The 18,349-nt window shown below is 33.6% G+C and overlaps 1 protein-coding gene across 1 annotated transcript; it reads right to left on the bottom strand.

Moving 5' to 3' along the window:
• Positions 1-8,852: 8,852 nt before the first annotated feature.
• Positions 8,853-18,088, bottom strand: LOC136822638 (alpha-actinin-4-like). The gene is made up of 7 exons (XM_067078907.1): positions 18,029-18,088; positions 17,135-17,227; positions 11,968-12,062; positions 10,926-11,006; positions 10,112-10,227; positions 9,631-9,746; positions 8,853-8,882 (listed from the first exon to the last, which is right to left on the bottom strand). The coding sequence occupies exons 1-7, from the start codon at positions 18,086-18,088 to the stop codon at positions 8,853-8,855; spliced, it is 591 nt and encodes a 196-aa protein (XP_066935008.1).
• Between the last annotated feature and the right edge of the window lie 261 nt (positions 18,089-18,349).

The following is an 18,349-nucleotide window of genomic DNA, read 5'->3' as shown; positions in this document are numbered from 1 at the left end:
TTGCTTAGAATTTAAAGATCTTATATGGGTATTGATTTGGTCATCAGTTTGCAAGCCATGAATTGTTTGAGTAAATGGTGCTAAATTTTGTTCGATATCATGACTTTCATCATCATTTTCACTGTCTGATGAGTTACTCATTAGGTCTTGCACTTCATCATTTTCTTGTTGAGCAAAGGCATCTTGATTATTCATAAGGTCATTGCGATAGTTTTGAAGTACTAAATCAACAAGATGACTATCAGGTTCAAAAATTTGCCTGTTCTCATTAACAACTGCATTGACTTCATCTAAATTGAGCTTCAACACATATGAACCATCAAGTTTCAAATCATTCTCTTCTGATCTAAATGGGTAAAACAACATTAGAATATGGTGGGAAAATTTTTCTGGATGTTTGTTTTTGTTAGGAGTGTAGTACCTCAAAACTTTTGGAACCTTACGAAGCTTAAGTTTCTCCTTACTGTTGATTAACTTGGCTGATTTTGGAAGTGTTTGGGGGTCTTGATGATTCACTGCACTTGTTGCATCATCTAGTACAGTAGGCTGCCAATCATTTTCATCATCTGTATTTTTTCTTGTGTCTAATGTATAGTTTGCACAGAATGTGGCATAACACATAGTATTAAATTGCCCTGTGTTTGGGCGGTCAATATATCTGTTTAACATATTTCGTTTGAAAAGATCATCAGAATCCTCAGGCAATTCCTCAATTTCTTCTTTTGATTTGAAAATTCTGTACCTTTGATCAGGTAAGTTAGTGTTAACGAACGAAATAGCAGGAAAGCATTTTCTAAGCCACAGTTCAGGCATTGTTAAGTAAACTGCTTCCTGGATTGAGCATTCTCTATTAGAGTTGTAAACTTTGGCAATTTTAGACATTTTCTCAAACTGACTGTCATTTGAATCTTTGGCCTGCTTCAATGCTTCTTGGATCGCAGTTGAACATTTATCTTCACTTTTTGAAAAATAGGCACACATGTATGTAACTGCCTTGTATGCATTAAACACTGGTTGGATATCGATGTTGGCCTCCCATGCTAGGAGGCCTTCTGCAAAATAATTGTTGACAAAACAAGAATATGGGTCACGTTTTAGAAACAAATGTTGATCTTTGTCTGGTGAGATTGATAAGTAATATTCATATGTTTCGTAATTTAACCCTAAAGAAGACAAAATTGTATCAATAGAGCCAATTTCAATATACTCAGGCTTATCAGGATCCAAAATGTTTCTCTTTTTAGGATGCAAATTTGTATCTATAAATTCTTGAACAGTTTGGATCACATTATTTCTAGCAACTAAAATATCATGTTTTTCAATTTCAGGTAACCCTTCAGGAAGCGGTTCAGACAAAATAGTACGCTTGCAGAAAAGTTTTCCAAATTTAAATCGGCATTCATTTTTGCGATATTTACTACACGTTCTAGAATGGGAATGTATTTGATATTTAGTGACTAAATTCCATAACTCAGGACTTTCTTCTCTATCAGGAACATTAGCAGAAATAACACTATCTATGTGTTCAATATACTTTTCTTTTCCGTCTTCAAGTTTTGGGACATCTTTAGCCCAAAGCAAACAATGATCATGTGGGCTACCCCTGAAAGTAAATTCTACTCTGAGAGCATAGTATGTAATTTTTCCAAGTTGGCCGTCCATTATAATCTCTTTGAAAAACAACTCTTTTCTATATTGATATTGACGCACAAGCACAACAGGATTGCTATTAAGTAGGGCACATCTAGATTGGTAATCAAGAAGTTCATGATCAGTATCAGCATCCCCGCTTAATTGTCTGATAATAGTAACAAATTCCTCCCACCGTAAATCGGCACAAGAGAGAGTCATAAAGTATGTTGGGACACCAAGTTGTTTAACCATTGCAAGAACATCAGATAACATATGTTGCCAGTATGCAGGGGTTCCTTTAATAGTACTCATAAACTTGTATGCATTATCAGATGCTACGCAATTTTGAATTGTATCATTAAAATTATTTGCTAATAATCCCGCAGTCAAGTTGGAATTTGAAATTCTCATTGCAATATTGATCTTACTTCTAAGGTTAAGCTGTAGTAAAGTTTTGTGAGCAAAAAAAATGTAATCTGAATCCGAAGCAAACTTTTGAGTGTAATTTAAAAGACGCTGATTAAAGTACTTTGTTGGCGACAATTTTATATCTCGCTCTACGTTATAACCAAATTTCCCAGTAGGAAAAAGATGAGGATGGGCTAGCTCTTCACAGAACTCATCTTGTGTTAATGAATTGGGGGTTTGACCTTCACCCGGAGCTAAAATTGCATTTTCATCATCTAAAATAATGTTTGGTACTTCTGATACAATGACTGTTTCACATGTTGGTGTCCGAAACGCACTGAGTGGATCATCAGAATCAAATTCATTTTCTAATTGCTCTTCAAAAGGCTTGATTAAAGTAACTGTTGTATCGTCAACAAATCTTATATCATTTGAAGAAGCGTTTGATGAATCATTATTTGATAAAACCCTTTCAACATATTCATCATTATTCATTTGGTCAATTATTGACATATCAATATTTATATCATGATACAAAGGATTATTATTCACTAAAAAGTCCAAAGTTTCAAAAAATTTTTGTCGTCTTACTTGCTGCGAAATAACAGGGTTTTTGTAGGATATTTTTCTTTTTAATTCAACATTTATTACACCACTACTATCACTTCCTCTAGGAAGTACTTTACATACACCTGGTGTTTCAATGGGAACATTGCATATTGCACCTTGCAATTTAGGGAATTCTCCTTTGCGCATTATCATGACTTTAGAAAATAAAATTCTTTGAGCCACTAAAATTCTTTCCAGTTTTCGTATATCATTTAGATTATCTGGGAGATCAAAAATTTGAAGCTTGTTAGTAACAGACTGGCATGGGATTTCTCCCTTCATTAATTTTCTATGACAGGTTGTGCATACGTAGAAATTACCATCAAACGAGGTTACAGGATTAAAATTTTCTAAGTTGATTTTTGAGTACTTTTGCTCATCAAAACCTATCACAGATTTTTTGAACATGCTGCGGTTACACATTACACAGATGTAAGAAGGACCCTCTTGTTTTTTCTTTTTGAAGTTTTCAACCCTTTTTCCGGAACTAAGTTTTTTGTTGTTAATGTAAAAGAATTTTGCAGCCTTACGCTGATTTTCTTTTTGCTGTTCATGTTTTTCTGATCCTTTATTCAATTCACGTAAAGATTTTGCAGCTTTGCGCATCCTTTCTTTTTGGTGTTTGTGTTTTTCACTACCTCTAAGTTCTTCAAACCTTCTTTTGCGCGAAGCTTTTTTTTGCCAAGATAATACCTCTTTTGAAATAACTCTTTTGGTATTTTCGTATGCGTGAAAATTGGTTTTCAAATAAATGACATTAAACAAATTTGCCCTATACTCAGATCTTATGTAATTCTTTATTTCAGTAAGATTTCCAAACTGCAAAAGTACTGACGTACCAATTTCACCAGGAACTTGATGGCCCTTTGCATCTCTACTATGGGAATCAAAAACAAAATATTTTTCATTGTAACGGAGCACACCTAAGCAATTTCCAGCTATTACTAAGACTGCACCAGAATGTTGCAACAAAAGTTCTTCATTGACAAAATTCACTGAAATACCTTCGTTTTCGAAATATCCTTCAACGATATTTAAATCTAGTGAACAGATACTATTTCCGACTGCAATAACTCTCTGGAATTCTTCAATTAATGGTGACTGTCTAGTGATGCCAAGATTTTTAAAATTTAGATCCCCTTGATTCAAAACATAATCTAAATCATGAGTCTTCCAAAGTGATAATTTTCGAAGCTGTGCATAGCAAATGGCAAAAAAACAATTAGACGAACATTGTATACCAGCAGTCTCGCCAAACTTTGAATTTCCTTGATGAAAAGAGCCTTGAATACTTTTTATCTCTTCCTGTGGTGGACCTGGATTAAGTTCTATATCACCTGACAATAGTAATGTATAGTTGACTTTAAAAGTAAAAATAACTGGCTCTGGTAAATTAGATCCTACATTTGGATACTGAACAAACATTCCATTCTTTGAGTAATGCATAAAGTCAAGCGGTGTTTGAATTTCAACCGTTTCGTAAGACTTAGGGATTGCAAAGACTAAAAGTGTAAAAAGTGCTATGAATCTAACGGGTTTCAATAATCGAGAAAAAGCGTTTTTAGAAAATTTGGAGCCGATAAAAATGGACTTAGAAATTGACTTCACATTTCTCTGAGCTGTGTAGGCAAAGCCTCCTATCAACGCACGGTATGATTCAATGGATATCATTTCAAAACTAAAAAACTATATGTAAATCTCTGAGACTCAAATATTTTCTAATGTATCTAAATAAGATATTTGTAAAAGCTGACAATGCAGCTTGGTATTGTAATCACTGACAATGCAAGTGAGTTTCTTTAAAGCTGGTCGATATACGTACACAGCTGATGCCTCAACAGAATTCAGTGGCCCGTAGTGCATGAACCTGAAGGGAAAAAAGGCCTCAATCAGATTTAGTGGCCCGTAGTGCATAAATCCGAAGGGCAAAAAAAAAGCAAAAAAGAAAAAAAATGCCACAATCAAATTCAGTGCAGTTAAAGAATGAATATGAAGGGGCAAAACAGGCTTTGAGCAGTTCTGAGGAGCAGAGCTGCTAGGCAAATATGAAAGTAAATACTTACTATTTCTTCGTTATTTTAAAATAATTTTGATTAGGTTGATCTCACGTTAACAGCTGTGGACACGACTGGACTGGATTTAATGTTAGCAGCTTTGAGCTACCATATTTGGCACATTTGATAAAAAAAACTACCCGGATGTGGGATTTCGAGCATTGATTGGCTAAACAGATTGTTTTGATCACGTGTTCACGGAACACAAAGCGCCCAAAAAAAACGCCCACACGCCATTATTTCGCCCGAAAAATTTTCTCGATAGACACGCAGAAAGACTATCGTAATACTTTCGCTAAGCGAAATTAATAACTCGAATTTTCCATAACTGGAACAAGTCAGCATTTCTCGTGAGCGTTCGACTCCACTGTACAGGTTTTCTGAATGCCAACGGTCTTACCTCTTTGTGCAGGAAAACTCAAAGTCAAAAAAGTCACACTTTCAGTCTACGCGAAAAATGAATGTTCGACAATTACACACAAAAAAGGGATAGGAACTTACACAGACCTGACTTCAACAACAAACAAGGATAAAAAATTTTGAACAGAAAAATTGAATAGTAATGGCCGTAGGATTTATAAGACAAACATAAAATCATTTTAACTAAAAACAAGGGATTGAAAAAAGGCCTGTTGATTGTTTTTCTTTCATAACAAAAGCATTTTAACAGACATTTAAAAATATGGTGTGAGATCCTAGATGGTTTAGATGATTTATTTAGAGAATAACTTCAAACCCAGTAATCTTGCTAATAAGCTACTATTAAAAAGAATATCTCCAAGAAGATGTATAGGTATGTTTTTATGGCGCGCCAAAAGGCTTTTTAATACTAACTTTTTTTATAATACCAACTTTCACTTTTATAATACCAACTTTCATTTTTATAATATCAACTTTTTTTTATAATACCAACTTTTTATTATAATACCAACTTTCATTTTTATAATATCAGATTTTTTTTTAAATAGCAACTTTTTTTTATAACACTAACTTTTTCCTAATATCAACTTTTTTTTATAACACTAACTTTCATTTTTATAATATCAATTTTTTTGGTCTCGCTTAGTCAATTTTCTTTTTTCACCATGTAGACAGACCTTTACAGGGGCATGGATGTCCTGTGTTGGACTTGACTTGACTGTTGGCTGCTTGGGTTGTTTGTCTCTCTCTGGCTGGTGGATTGATTCTTCAGACCAATCAAATTTTGTTGCAACTTTTGTTTGGTTAGGTATAGATATATGCAATATGTTTTATCCATACGGTGTAATCGCGCTAAGACTCTTTCTACACTTGATCGATTATACACGCATAGTAAGCGAGACAAAAATTGGTGTTATGAAAAAACTTAGAACTAAAAAAAAAGTTGGTACTATAATAAAAAAAAGTTGGTAATATAAAAAAAAGTTGATATTTAAAAAAAAAGTTGGTATTATAAAAAAAAGTTGGTATTATAAAAATAGTTGGTATTAAAAAGCCTTTTGGCGCGCCATATGTTTTAGTTTCCAAGTTAGAGACAGGTTATAGCGTATTTGCAGTACAGTTGAATCTCTCTAATTTAAACTTCTGGTATTAAAATAAACACTGAATATTGCTTACCATACATTTGCGATAAACCTTTTAAACACAACTTTTTAGGGCAATATTTATAAGAATTCCAAGAAATTCATTTTCTTCAAAAGCTGTTTTTTCTAAAAATCCTTTTCTTCGGGGACCTGTTCGAAGAGAAAAAATTTTGATATTTGGCTCTGCAGACGTTTCGAGCACTCTTCGTAAATATTCATTTAATTGATTGGTTATTACATCACTCTCTACACAAGAAAACAGTGTATAAATTTTATTCCAAAAAACATAGACGAAACATACCAAGCTCATTATGCGTCACATAATTCTCCTGAACCAAAAGATGGCATAAACAGAAAAAGAAAATTCAGTAGCAGATCTTCTTAAGACCGATGACTATTTGAAAACAAAACGATTCATCGGTATGAGCGGGTACGGGTGGACAAAGCTAGCTTGCTGCTACCACAAATCATTCATACACATCTTACTAACATAATTATCTATTACAAAAAAAATTTTGATGCAAGTGTCACGCAAATATAAAAAAGCTGAGAAAAAAATGCAACATATCATAAAATCAAATCTAAAGAGGAAACTTGGTTGGAATGACAATAATAAAACTCACAGTTTGTTGATCTAGAACCATGCTGGATGTCCTTTAATAATCAGCATGTCCTTTTTGTACAAAACCACCAAAAAAATTTACTGCTTTTATTAACTGGGATATTAAAACCAAACACAAAGAGATGAAAATTCCTTATCGTCGGTGTCAGGATATAGACATGCAGCTCGTATTTGATTATTTTAATGGAGTCAAAATATCTAAACACGATTGGATACAGTCATCGAATCTGTGTATCTGCTCTTCGGTAATATGCCGTCAAAAACAATAAGAGGTGCCGAAATAAGAGGTACTCAATAGGTTTGACGAAAAACCAAAATATTGAGCTCCTCCTCAGATTGAAAATAAGCAATAACAAAATTAGATAAAATTCAAGATTCGGTTGGTTGTCTATAAATGTCTCCGAGTCCGTCTCAAAATCCTCCAGCGCTAAAGTTAGGAACAATTTGTAGAGACAAAATAAAGTCAAAAAAAGCTTTCCACAATGTCTCACCAACTGGACGGTCTGCTGCAGCAAAATATAAACATTATAATACAATATGCAATCAAACGACTTTCCAACAGACAACAGATTTATTTTTCCTTTATTCCATATTTCACAACAATAAGAAAATTAAAAAGCTCGTCTCCTTCCCTTGTTTTCTCTCCCTTTTAGCAAAATGGTGGTATATACGATGCCAAAACTACTTTAATTGATCAGTGTATTATAAAGCTTCTTTAGATGTTTTCATAAACATAAAAAAGCCTACTCTCCCCTACTTTACGCTCTTGTGGTGTGTGATGTACTTAATATACGACTATTTATTGACAATAAAGAAATGCCATAGTAATCAAATGAAATCCCCCTTCATCGACTTTTTTATAAGAAAATATACAACAACTTGAGAGATGATGAAAATAAACTGATCTTTTTCATGTCGGATTCCTACTAAAAAAGCAGGCAGTTCCAAATTTTTATTAAAGGCTAACTTCACCAAAACGTCACATAAACTTCGGAAAGTACCAGGTATGTGCAAGAGGGAAGGGTTCCTTTTCATAACCCTCGAAAGTCCATAAAAAAAGGATTCACTAGATCTGGTAAAATAGTCAACAGATATTCAATCCTATTTAGGCTACGGTTGTTGTTTATTCCAATTTTAATACATTTAGATGATTTCAAACTAGAACATTGCTTGGCCTTCTCCAAAGAAATTTTTTTTCTCGATCTTTCTTCACGAGAATTGTACGTGTTGACTGGGTGCATTCTTCCAAGCAGCTTTGATTTGAATAGTTTTGTATGCACTGGTTTGAAGGTTTGATTTAAAGCCGACCTTGCAACTTCAGCAGAACTTGTTTTAATTCTTAAGTTCAAACAATCCAGTTTGGTACAGACTTGTTCAGTTTCTCTAAGAGAACAGCTTCTAACATTGTGCATACTTTCTAAGAACTCAAGGGGTAGTTGTAATAAGAACATAAAAAAGTGATCAGATAAAAATTAAACTTGTGCTTCTAAACCTCCAATAAACAAGATCATACAGACATATTATTATCATTAAGTATTGTTCTCAGGCAATTACATTAATTAAAAGGGCATTTAAATACCAAGTTATTAAGCAATCAATGAATGTTTTATTCTGTCATCTGGATAGCAGTAAGATCATAGATGATGCTGGCCCAATGTCAAGTTCCAATGTCATCCTCGTTAAGTGCAATAAGAAATTAGAAATTAGGAACATTTGGTATTAATCCAAGTAGGTCTCACTTGTAGAGACCTCCAGCAAAGGTTTTGCCTGAAATGATCTTTATAAATTTTGGTATTGCTATAAATTGTTATAAATTGGTCTTATTCCAACCCCCAAAACCCCAAGATTTTATAGCTTTAACAAAAAAATAGCACTATTAGGCTGACAGAACAGGAAGTCCTTTTTTTGTCAACGCATTAGACTTTTTTGACATAAGCAGATAACTACGTTTTTTTTTTGAAAAATTTAAGAAATTCGATAATAGCGTTCGTTAAGCTATGATTTATGAGGAATGATATCAAAAATGTCATTTGTAATGAGATCAGTACACATTTAACTAACAGACGTTTCAGCTCTCGCACAACACCAAAAATACTGTTGGAATGTGAGCCAGACACTGAACGACTTCTAACTAATCATAAACTATTAGAAGACACTGCTTTTAAGTGAATACACACTAAAACACAAACTCAGCTTATCACAGCTAAATGACGTCAAATTTCGATATCCTGTGAGCACTTTACTCATGCTATGAATGCACCATTGCAATGTCTTCCATGGACCCAACAGCTAATTGATTGAAAGTGACGTATTGGCTGATTTTACATTACTTACAACCAATCAGCTATTGGGTCGGTGATGTAATGTCAGAAGACATTGCTGTGGTGCATATCATGAACACTAACCTTTATATACCCCTTATCCAAGCTAAATCCGCCATCTTTGATTGGGTTTTTTTTTGGAATTGGTACCCGAGAAAAAGCCATTGCAAAGCTAAAAGTTAACGTCTAACGGTACTACACCATAAAAAGTATTCGAGGAAAAGTATATCTAGCGCTTTCGATGCATTTTCACCGCTATTGAGTAGTGCCGCAATTAGGGTACCAGTTTTCAAAAATCAGTGACTTGGCCCAGGGATATATAAAGGTCAGTGATTATGAATAGCAATGACTTAACATTATAAGCGTCATTCAGCACTGGCAAATTTCGGTCGAGGATCAATTGAAAGAAAATAAATATATACCTGATCCAGCTCAGATCCATCTGATTCAGCTCCTTCTTTGGTTTTACCCAGCGTCTCGAAAAGCGTGGTCACATACATTATAATGGATTTCTTGTCTGGATGGTCTGTGTTCACATCTACACACATAAAGTAAGAAGTAATTTAATGAAAACGAAGTTATCTTGAATTTTTCAGCGACCGATATTCTTTCCTAAGTCGGACAAAGATATTTAGAGATTTAGATTTTGATGAAAAAAGGTGTAACGGGTTAGTAGTCTAAAGCGCAAGCGCAACAATCCGTTCTACTCCGTTCATTTCATAGGAAGCAAGCATGGTTTACCATGGACCCCCTTGAAGATCCTGGTCTACAAACGAAAAATAAGTATGAGAGTACTAGTGAAAGAAAAATCTACCATCCAGACAACCAAAAAAAAGTTTTCATTAGGTTTTTTCTCAAACATGGCCCCTTATACGGAACGAAAAGAAACAGTAAAAATCAAACCTTCAGGCTCCAGTAATGGTGGTATATTGAATTCTGATTGAGCTTTTGCAAAAGCATGTGCCAAATTTTCACTAGCCGGCTTACCAACTAACTTTTGAAAATCGAAAGAGTTGGGCCTAGATAGAAAATAAAAAGAATATAACATTACCTTTAATAAGCATTTCCAATACTTACTTGTTCAAACACTGAATGATAATGACAAGGGGGTATACAACCACCTCTCTCTGTCTAGATCAACCTTCTTAATCATTTTCAGATTTAATGCAAGCTCCCTGATGTTAGGGCCTGTGGACTAGGGGAGGTGAATAAAGATGTTTCTTATAATCATCCTGCATCACAGACCATTTTAATGGATTAGCCTAATATCAGTTTTTCGGGCTATTCTAAATTCAGACACGCCATTTAGAAGTCATCTGTAAAATATTTTTGGATTAAATAGAAGCATGGTCTCGCATGATCGGTCTTGCTGTTAGTTTCATTATTTAGGGTAAAAAATCTTCTGTTGCCAACATTAACTTAAACAAAATATGTAACCTTTCTGTCTTGGGATGTAAGTCTGTCATGCCAACCCTTTATAAATCTTTAATCTAATTACAAATGACGCTCTCTAATTCGACGTTCTACTATTCGATACGCTCTCTTATTCGCTAATATTGAAAGTCACCATCAACGAAAAGCTCCCGTAAACGAGGTTCTATTGTTCGATACGCTCCCTCATTCGATGAAAATCCAATTCCCTTGAAAATTGAAATTAGAGAGCGTCGACTGTACTTAAAGCAAGGTGCGAAATGATTCGTATTTTAAATATAGTTACTTGAAATGATGAAGAATAGCATTGAAAGCTAAACCGTCTCTCCATGAGCTAGTGAAATTCTTGATCTCTACATCTTTGTATCTAAAATGTAAAAAACAACAGAATCAGAGTATCATATCTGTGGGTAATATTCAAGTCATTTATAGTTGCGTAGGGCAACTTTAGTCTTCATTGTTCAACCACGTTCAAGACCATGGATTCAAATCTACCCCGTCACTTTTCAAGACCATATTCAGACGTTACGGTTCCGTATCGTTCCGAAACGAAACGGTTCCGAAACAAGTGTGAACGTCAAAATTCGAAACGTCAAAAAAGAAAACGCTACAAAGCAAAACTGATTGAAACAGTTTTGCTCCACTTTTTCTTTTTCCATGTTTTCTTGCTCCGAAACGTTCCGTAACTAATATGAACACTCTCGCTCTGTAATGGAAACCATGCCGGAACGATACGAAACCGTAACGTCTGAACCTAGTCTAAGAACTCACGAGTTCACAATATTTGAGGCTGGTATCCCGGCAGATTGTTCAATTCTGGGGAGCATTGCCATGTAGCTGTTACAGTACTCAAAATAACACATCTTAACTACGCTTTAGTTGGACTCAAAACTGCCTAAGCTTTAAAGCAGGCAAAAAGCATGTAAGAACAAATAACAAGGCATATCTGGAGTGAGCCAGTACAAAAAACTCAAAAGTACTCTTTTCAAGATATGCTATATTGTATAACATATTTTCACAACAGCCGATTGGATTGCAAGTACATCTATCCCAACCAAGCAAAACCTTTTATCGCAGTTTTTTTGAAAGTGGTACCCTAATGGTAGCACTACTCAATCTGGGTAAAAAAACTTTTAAACGGAAATTTTATTGAATTACAAATTGACCCATATCGAGTAGTGCTACCATAAAAGGTATGACCACTTTGTAAGAAACTCCGATCAAAGATTTTTCTTGGTCCAGGGTATATAAAGTTCAGTGGTTGCAGCAAGTGACGTAGGATAAAAAACACTTTTTTACAAACAAGTAAAAACAAATGTATAAGGTACCTGTGAACAGAGTGAGCACACCATTGTAATAAGGTCTTTTCCACCTCCATGGTGGAATCTGTGGCATGGAGTGTTTGTTGGATAACCGTTTTCACCTGAAGGAGACATAGAAAAGAGAACGAGTCGCGTATAGAGCGTTGTCTTTTTTTCATTGTTATAACTATACAGTTGAGTCTCTATAACTTGAACCCGCACGTGGAACAAAAATTTGTACGAGTTATAGAGTAAGGCATTGTAAGCTGAAGTAACTGAAGAAAACGTTTTAGAGTTAAGGAGACATTCGAATTGTAGAGGTTCGAGTTAAAAAGACTCTACTTTACTATAGATAATAAAAGTTAGTGGAGGAATGAATGATAACACGATTAACACCTTAGAATAACTATGGCTCCACACCCCCACCCACGTTTTCTAAAAGGACATATCTAGAACTTCCAGTTGAAACCAAAAAAAAGCAAAAAAAAATTTCCGCAAAATCCAAACTCTTGTCTGTGAGGGGGGGGGGACTTGAAACTGAATATTTCAGTTGCGACTATTAAACGAAAAATAGCAGGTAAGTAATATGTTATTAATAATATCCATTAAAATGTAATTTCTGTGCAATTATAAAGACAGTGCCAGGAAGTGAAATCTATTTTCAAGTTCCTATGATGGATTCCTATGATTCCAGTCAAGGAAAACATACTTCATGAAAATTAAATTCCAGTAGTTTCATTGCGTTCGTGGTATATAACTCTGTACCCTGGCTTTTTATAAATATTATAAAATAGTATTCCCTAGACTAGAACTATATTCAATCTAAAAAACCTGAAAATATCATGAAATAATCTGAAGCAAAATTTTGGTTCTTTTTCAAACTAGAATCAGGCATTTGGCACTCACATGATTTAGCTGGACAATTATAGTAACCATAGGACAGACTCTAGCATTCTAGCACCTTCTCTCAATACTTAGCTGAAAAAATCGAAACTTTTCTTGTTACATACAACAAAAAATTGATGTTGTTTTTGTTGCATTCAAGAAGCTCTATAAACTTAAGGTATAAACTTATTTTCTAATCAATAGTTTTGAACTAAAAGAGGGCAAGTTTGAAACTTTAAGAGGATAAGAATTTACTAAAAGACAAGAAGGATGTACTTGTAGGTTATTCACTAAAACAAACTTTTAAACACTATTCGATAGCTGAAAATATACTAAAGAACCTTATAAAATCGAAGAGGAGAGATTGGATCGGCCAAACCAATTCCTTGAACGTTCTTAAGCAGGGCATATGTTTTTACTACTGGAAGATTCTGAGCCTTGAAAAATGATGAAGCCGGTGATCCCTAAAAGTTTTAAAATGTTGATTTTCTCATTGCCTCAGTGTTACCAAAATCGGGTTTTGTTAAATCTCATGATGAGAACCTATTACATAAAAACTTGAATAGTCTTTAAGCTGATAGATCAGGAACTAAAATCTAATAGTCTTACAAGATCAACCACTACAGCTTAAAAGAGATAGAAGAACATGAGAAATCGAAAATATGAATTCATACTTTGTCTCCAAGTCGATTTACTTCCAGTATACAGAACTAGTTGAACCAATCATAACATCAGCATAAGTGATACATAAAACCAACAAAAAAAACACAGAGCCAAAAAATTTACAAACTCATACTAGTTGGTATAATAATCAACAAAATCTAAAAACAACACACTCCATGAGATTTTTCTACAAGAATTTCAACACATTCAAAAAAACCTTCAAAATGTAGATTTCAAAAAAAAATTGTTTCTAACAAGTTGTAAACAAAAAACATCAAGAGTAAATCCTATTTAATGACGACTGTCCTTCAATAAAAAATAGGGGGGCTCAAGAGAGACGACCATACAAGAAGGATGGAATCACAAAAAAAAATCAAGAAAACACAGTTTTTTATTATGATGCAAAACAAACAGTCAAACATGACAAGAGTTGCAAAAAAAAAGTTCGTAAAAAAAAGCTCGTACGCATACACTAGTATAAAGAAGTATCTATGCTTAAAAAAGCGTAGAAGCAAAAAGAGGTTTCAAAGGCTCAGGTAACACAAAAAATTTTCACAGGCTGATAATATTGCAATTGAAATACAATCTACTGATAAATTTTCTTTTGGAAAACTTCGTAAGTATTTGGTGGGAGATTTGAGTGAATACCTAAGATATACTGTAAGATTTTATACTACCTCTCCATGGCTACCTGGAGAACCTTTTGAATTCCAATATGAAACCAGGTGTAACCTAACAAGAGATGCCAAGATTCAATTTTGATTTTTGTGTAGCTCTATACCCTAAGTTAAGGATATAGGTTCGAATTTAAAGGAGAAAAAGTTAATGGTAGCTCTACTAGGGATGCATAAAAATATAGAGCATTTATATGATGTGATGATACCTTTAACTATTAGATAGATAGGTATCTTAACAAGTAAACGAGCTGATCATTGAAAAAAATCAAAAGATAAAGAAAGTAGAACTATAGCATTAAAAACAAATCGTGAATAAACATTTTGTGATCAAATCCTTAGCCTCCTTTAACCTTACCCTGTGTTTACATTTAGTCAACATTCGACAGTGTGTTTTCATTTGAACAAAAAAAAAGAGTTATGTGATTGAATGATTACTTCAAAACAAACAAAAAGCTTAAGGAAAACAAACGTAAAAACACCTACCATCCTCTTCTCCCTTTGGAAAATCTTTCAATAATAAAAAAGTTCAATTTTAGCTTTGATTTTGAGTCTTTCTAAGTCTAATAACACATACTGATATACCATATACACATTTTCTATTAACACTAAAGTAAAACTGATGGACGACCAAACCCTTTACACACACTTCCACAAACAAGAAAAAGAACACAAGAAACATTATACATGTATGCAAGTAATTATAAGAAAAAAAATGACAAACTTCTCTTTAAACAACATACCATAGATTAGGGGGATACTCATTAAACTGGAAATAATGATCAAAAAGCTATCGCTTAGTTAATAGAAGCTAATTAACTTATAATGGAGTCGTTTTTTTCTCTCTTGTACCATCATTTTTAAAACATGGAAAATTTAGTTTTATTACCTTAGATGGGTCATCAGCAGATTCACATCAAGAGGATGTTGTATTGCTTTTATCACTATGTGATAAGTTTGGAGAAAGTCATTTCTTTATGATTGAATTTCCTTTTTACATTGCAAACACTGATTACAAACACGAAAAAAACACAAGAAAAAAGAATGACTAGCCACGAGAAAGAGAAAGAGAATGACATTTTTTGTTAACACTAACAGAATTAAAGATGTATTTAGTTGGAATTATTATAAGAGAGAGTAGAGGCAAGATTTGTTAATAATGTATTAAACAAAACATTAAAAATGTTACAAAACAGAATTTGAAAGAAGTTTATTTTAAACACACGTTTTTTTATAAGAACATCCAAAATTTCTTGAAGCCTTCGAATGTTCTTAACTTTTTGAGCATAAAGCCTAAAAATGTTCTTTTAAAATGTTCTCATTTTTTCTTAGTATTTTTGAGTCCAATGTTCTTAGCATGTTCTTAATATTTTGGCCATCGAAGCCTTATGTTCTTACATAGTTTGTTCTTATGAAAAACGTGTATGGTAACGAAAGGACAGATTTCTCTTTGAAACATGTATTCACAGTTTGATAAGTAATGTTTTTTAATAGTGTTTGAAGGGGAAGTCACAAAAAAAAATTGGTATTGCCATACAAGTGGTGTAAAATGTGTATTACTCTTGTTTGTAGAAAAAAGGATTTGCAGAAAAAAAACTGACCTTAAAAAATAAAGTGAAACATTTACACGTTTTTTATAAGAACATCCTAAATTTTTCTCAGATGTTCTTATGAAAAAACGTGTGAAATACTTTTAAATGATTTAAATATCTAATCACAAAATTTATCATAGTTTTAATAAAGTAATCATTAGAGAGGGGATGGACACCTTTTAAAACATGCCTGTGTGCAAGGATGCTTGATGCAAATTGGGGTATTGATTTAAAGGAGGACCTCTGAACTACACGTTTTTTTTTTTTATAAGGAACACGTTTATAAGGAACTCGAGGCTGAAAATGGTTCAAAAAATAAGGAATTGTAAGGAACTGCTCAGGCTGAGAATAAGTGGATTTGAAAATAATGTACCTTATTGGGACTAATTTGACCAAATTTTGATCTTTCAAGGGGCAAAAAGTTCAAAATTTCCTATGTAGTAAGGAACTCCATAAGGAACTTTGAGACTGAAATTCTCTGTAAAAATAAGGAACTCCAGGCTCAGAGCAAAGTTAAGGTTCCTTATAAAAAAAAACGTGTAACAGCTGTGTTGTAGAGACTTTGTTACAATTTAAAGAAGACCAGACTCTTTTATCATTGGTAAGGTATTTCACTTGTTGCTATTCAATCAAGGTAATATTAAGCAGGCCATTTTTCACGCCCTTTTAGTGTCTGGTCATCGGACGCTGCCCCTCCTGAAATCTCTAAAATTTTGGTAAAAACAGCCTTTTTAGCAGAAAAACTTAAGAAAAAGTGCCCGTTTTGGCCACCAACGGACGCTGTCCTGCCTTTCTAAAATATGGCCTGTTAAGTCTAGATTTTATTGGAGAGTAATAAAGTTTTGTATAATAGGCTGAAGTTTGTCATTATTTGATTATTTATTAGTATTGCATTTCATGAGAATTTTATTCGATCTTGTACTTTCGATGTAATACTAGAGAAAATGCTCAACTGGTTATAATAGCCCGAGCTTACAGATCTTAAATATAGTCTACTCCTTGTTGGTAGACTGTAGGATTATTTATTGATTTTTGGAAGTAATGTGAAGTTTCATTATTTGATCAACTTTAAGGCTCTTTTAATGGAAATACCACTTCAATTCAAAAAGGTTCCAAAAATAGAGACCACTCCAAATAGTCACACGACAAAACTCTCCACATCTGTCTACATAAAGGTATTTGTTGTTAGAAAAACATATATTATCAACACTTGAAAAAGATATGGCATGGATGGGATTAAGTTTGTGTTTATTTTCCACTTGTAAAAAACTTTAAGAAGATAATACCACTTAAAAAGCAATGACCACAAATATTCTCATGTAAATAACATACCCATGAAAGCATCAACAGAAATTTCCATTAGATTTCAAAACCTTATACCTGGAACTGTAGGATGATGCTCCAAACTAAGCCAAGAATCAATTTGATGTTACCATCCACAATCTCCTCGCTTCTTATATTAACCAGCTTTGTCTGAAGAAAGATAATGAAAAATATGATTAAATAAAACTTTGAGATACCAGAAAAAAACATACCTTATAAGGAAAAAAATCTTTGCGGGAAGATATTTTTACGGAATTTAATTTCGCAGTGTTTTGACAAATCAGCGAAATTAAATTCTGCGAAACACAAATAATCTCAGAATTTAAAAAACCACCTCTAAAATTGGTCGTTTTAGGGAAAAATAGGACATTGTGTAAACAAAAAATCCTCTTAAACCGCAAAATTAAATTCCGTGAAATTTCCGAATTTTGACCTGTGAACCGCAAAATTAAATTCCACAAAAATTTCTTCCCTTAAGGGACTAAAAATGTTAATTGGGAGACTGACTGTAGTATGAAGGTAGATGATCTAGCTATAGTGCACAAGGGAGAAACTTAAACACCCGGCCAGGTCATATGACACTTGATGTCTCTCTGTTTATCAAATAGAGCAACTAATCAGATAAATCAAGGGTAAGTGGAGAAATCCATGGAAACGAGTGGCGCCCTCTCCAATACCCTCGGGTATACCCTCCTAGATCCTCAGGTATATACCTATGGAATAGGTAGCAATCAGATTGTGCATGACTAAGTTCTGAAATTCTAATTCAAAACTAATTACTTGCGCTAAACCATAGACTAGGGACCAATGCTTTCAGTTATCAGTTCAGATTAACCAATATTGCTTTGACGGATTGGATCCGGTTGGCAGGTTGGATTGCAGCTGCAAGCTACCCAGCGGCAAGAGGAACTTGGGAGAAAATTCAACTGTAAACAATGTAGTAATACTTACATCATACCCTTGGAATACTTGCAATGCTCTGTTAACATTGCTAATTTTGTGTACACGCATTCTTCCATTTTCTTGTTTCTGAAACATATATAGTTAAAAAAAAGATATAATCCTATTTTCATTATATATACAATAATTCTAAATTGTGTTTGGATTAATTGAGTGTTTCCAGATTTTAAGTCGATTAGTCCACACTGAGTCCAACATGTTGTTTTGTGTTTTAGTTCAGATTTTAGAATTTCAATTTCAAAAAAGTTCGATTCCACTGATGACAACTAAAATAGAAAAACAAAATGGCAGACTATTCATACCTGCTACCAT

The sequence above is a fragment of the Clytia hemisphaerica genome, unplaced genomic scaffold (genome assembly GCF_902728285.1).
Source record: "Clytia hemisphaerica strain Z4C2 unplaced genomic scaffold, Clytia hemisphaerica genome assembly, whole genome shotgun sequence".
NCBI classification, from domain to species: Eukaryota; Metazoa; Cnidaria; class Hydrozoa; order Leptothecata; family Clytiidae; genus Clytia; species Clytia hemisphaerica.
This window is presented reverse-complemented; position numbering and strand designations above follow the sequence as displayed.

Bases quoted from the DNA above. Each gene is read 5' to 3' on its own strand.
- LOC136822638 (XM_067078907.1), bottom strand. From the start codon at position 18,088: ATGCGTGTACACAAAATTAGCAATGTTAACAGAGCATTGCAAGTATTC. The intron at 17,228-18,028 runs GTAAGTATTACT...ATCTTTCTTCAG, and splicing joins AAGTATTCCAAGGGTATGAT to ACAAAGCTGGTTAATATAAG. The intron at 9,747-10,111 runs GTTTGATTTTTA...TTATGTGTGTAG, and splicing joins ACCATTACTGGAGCCTGAAG to ATGTGAACACAGACCATCCA.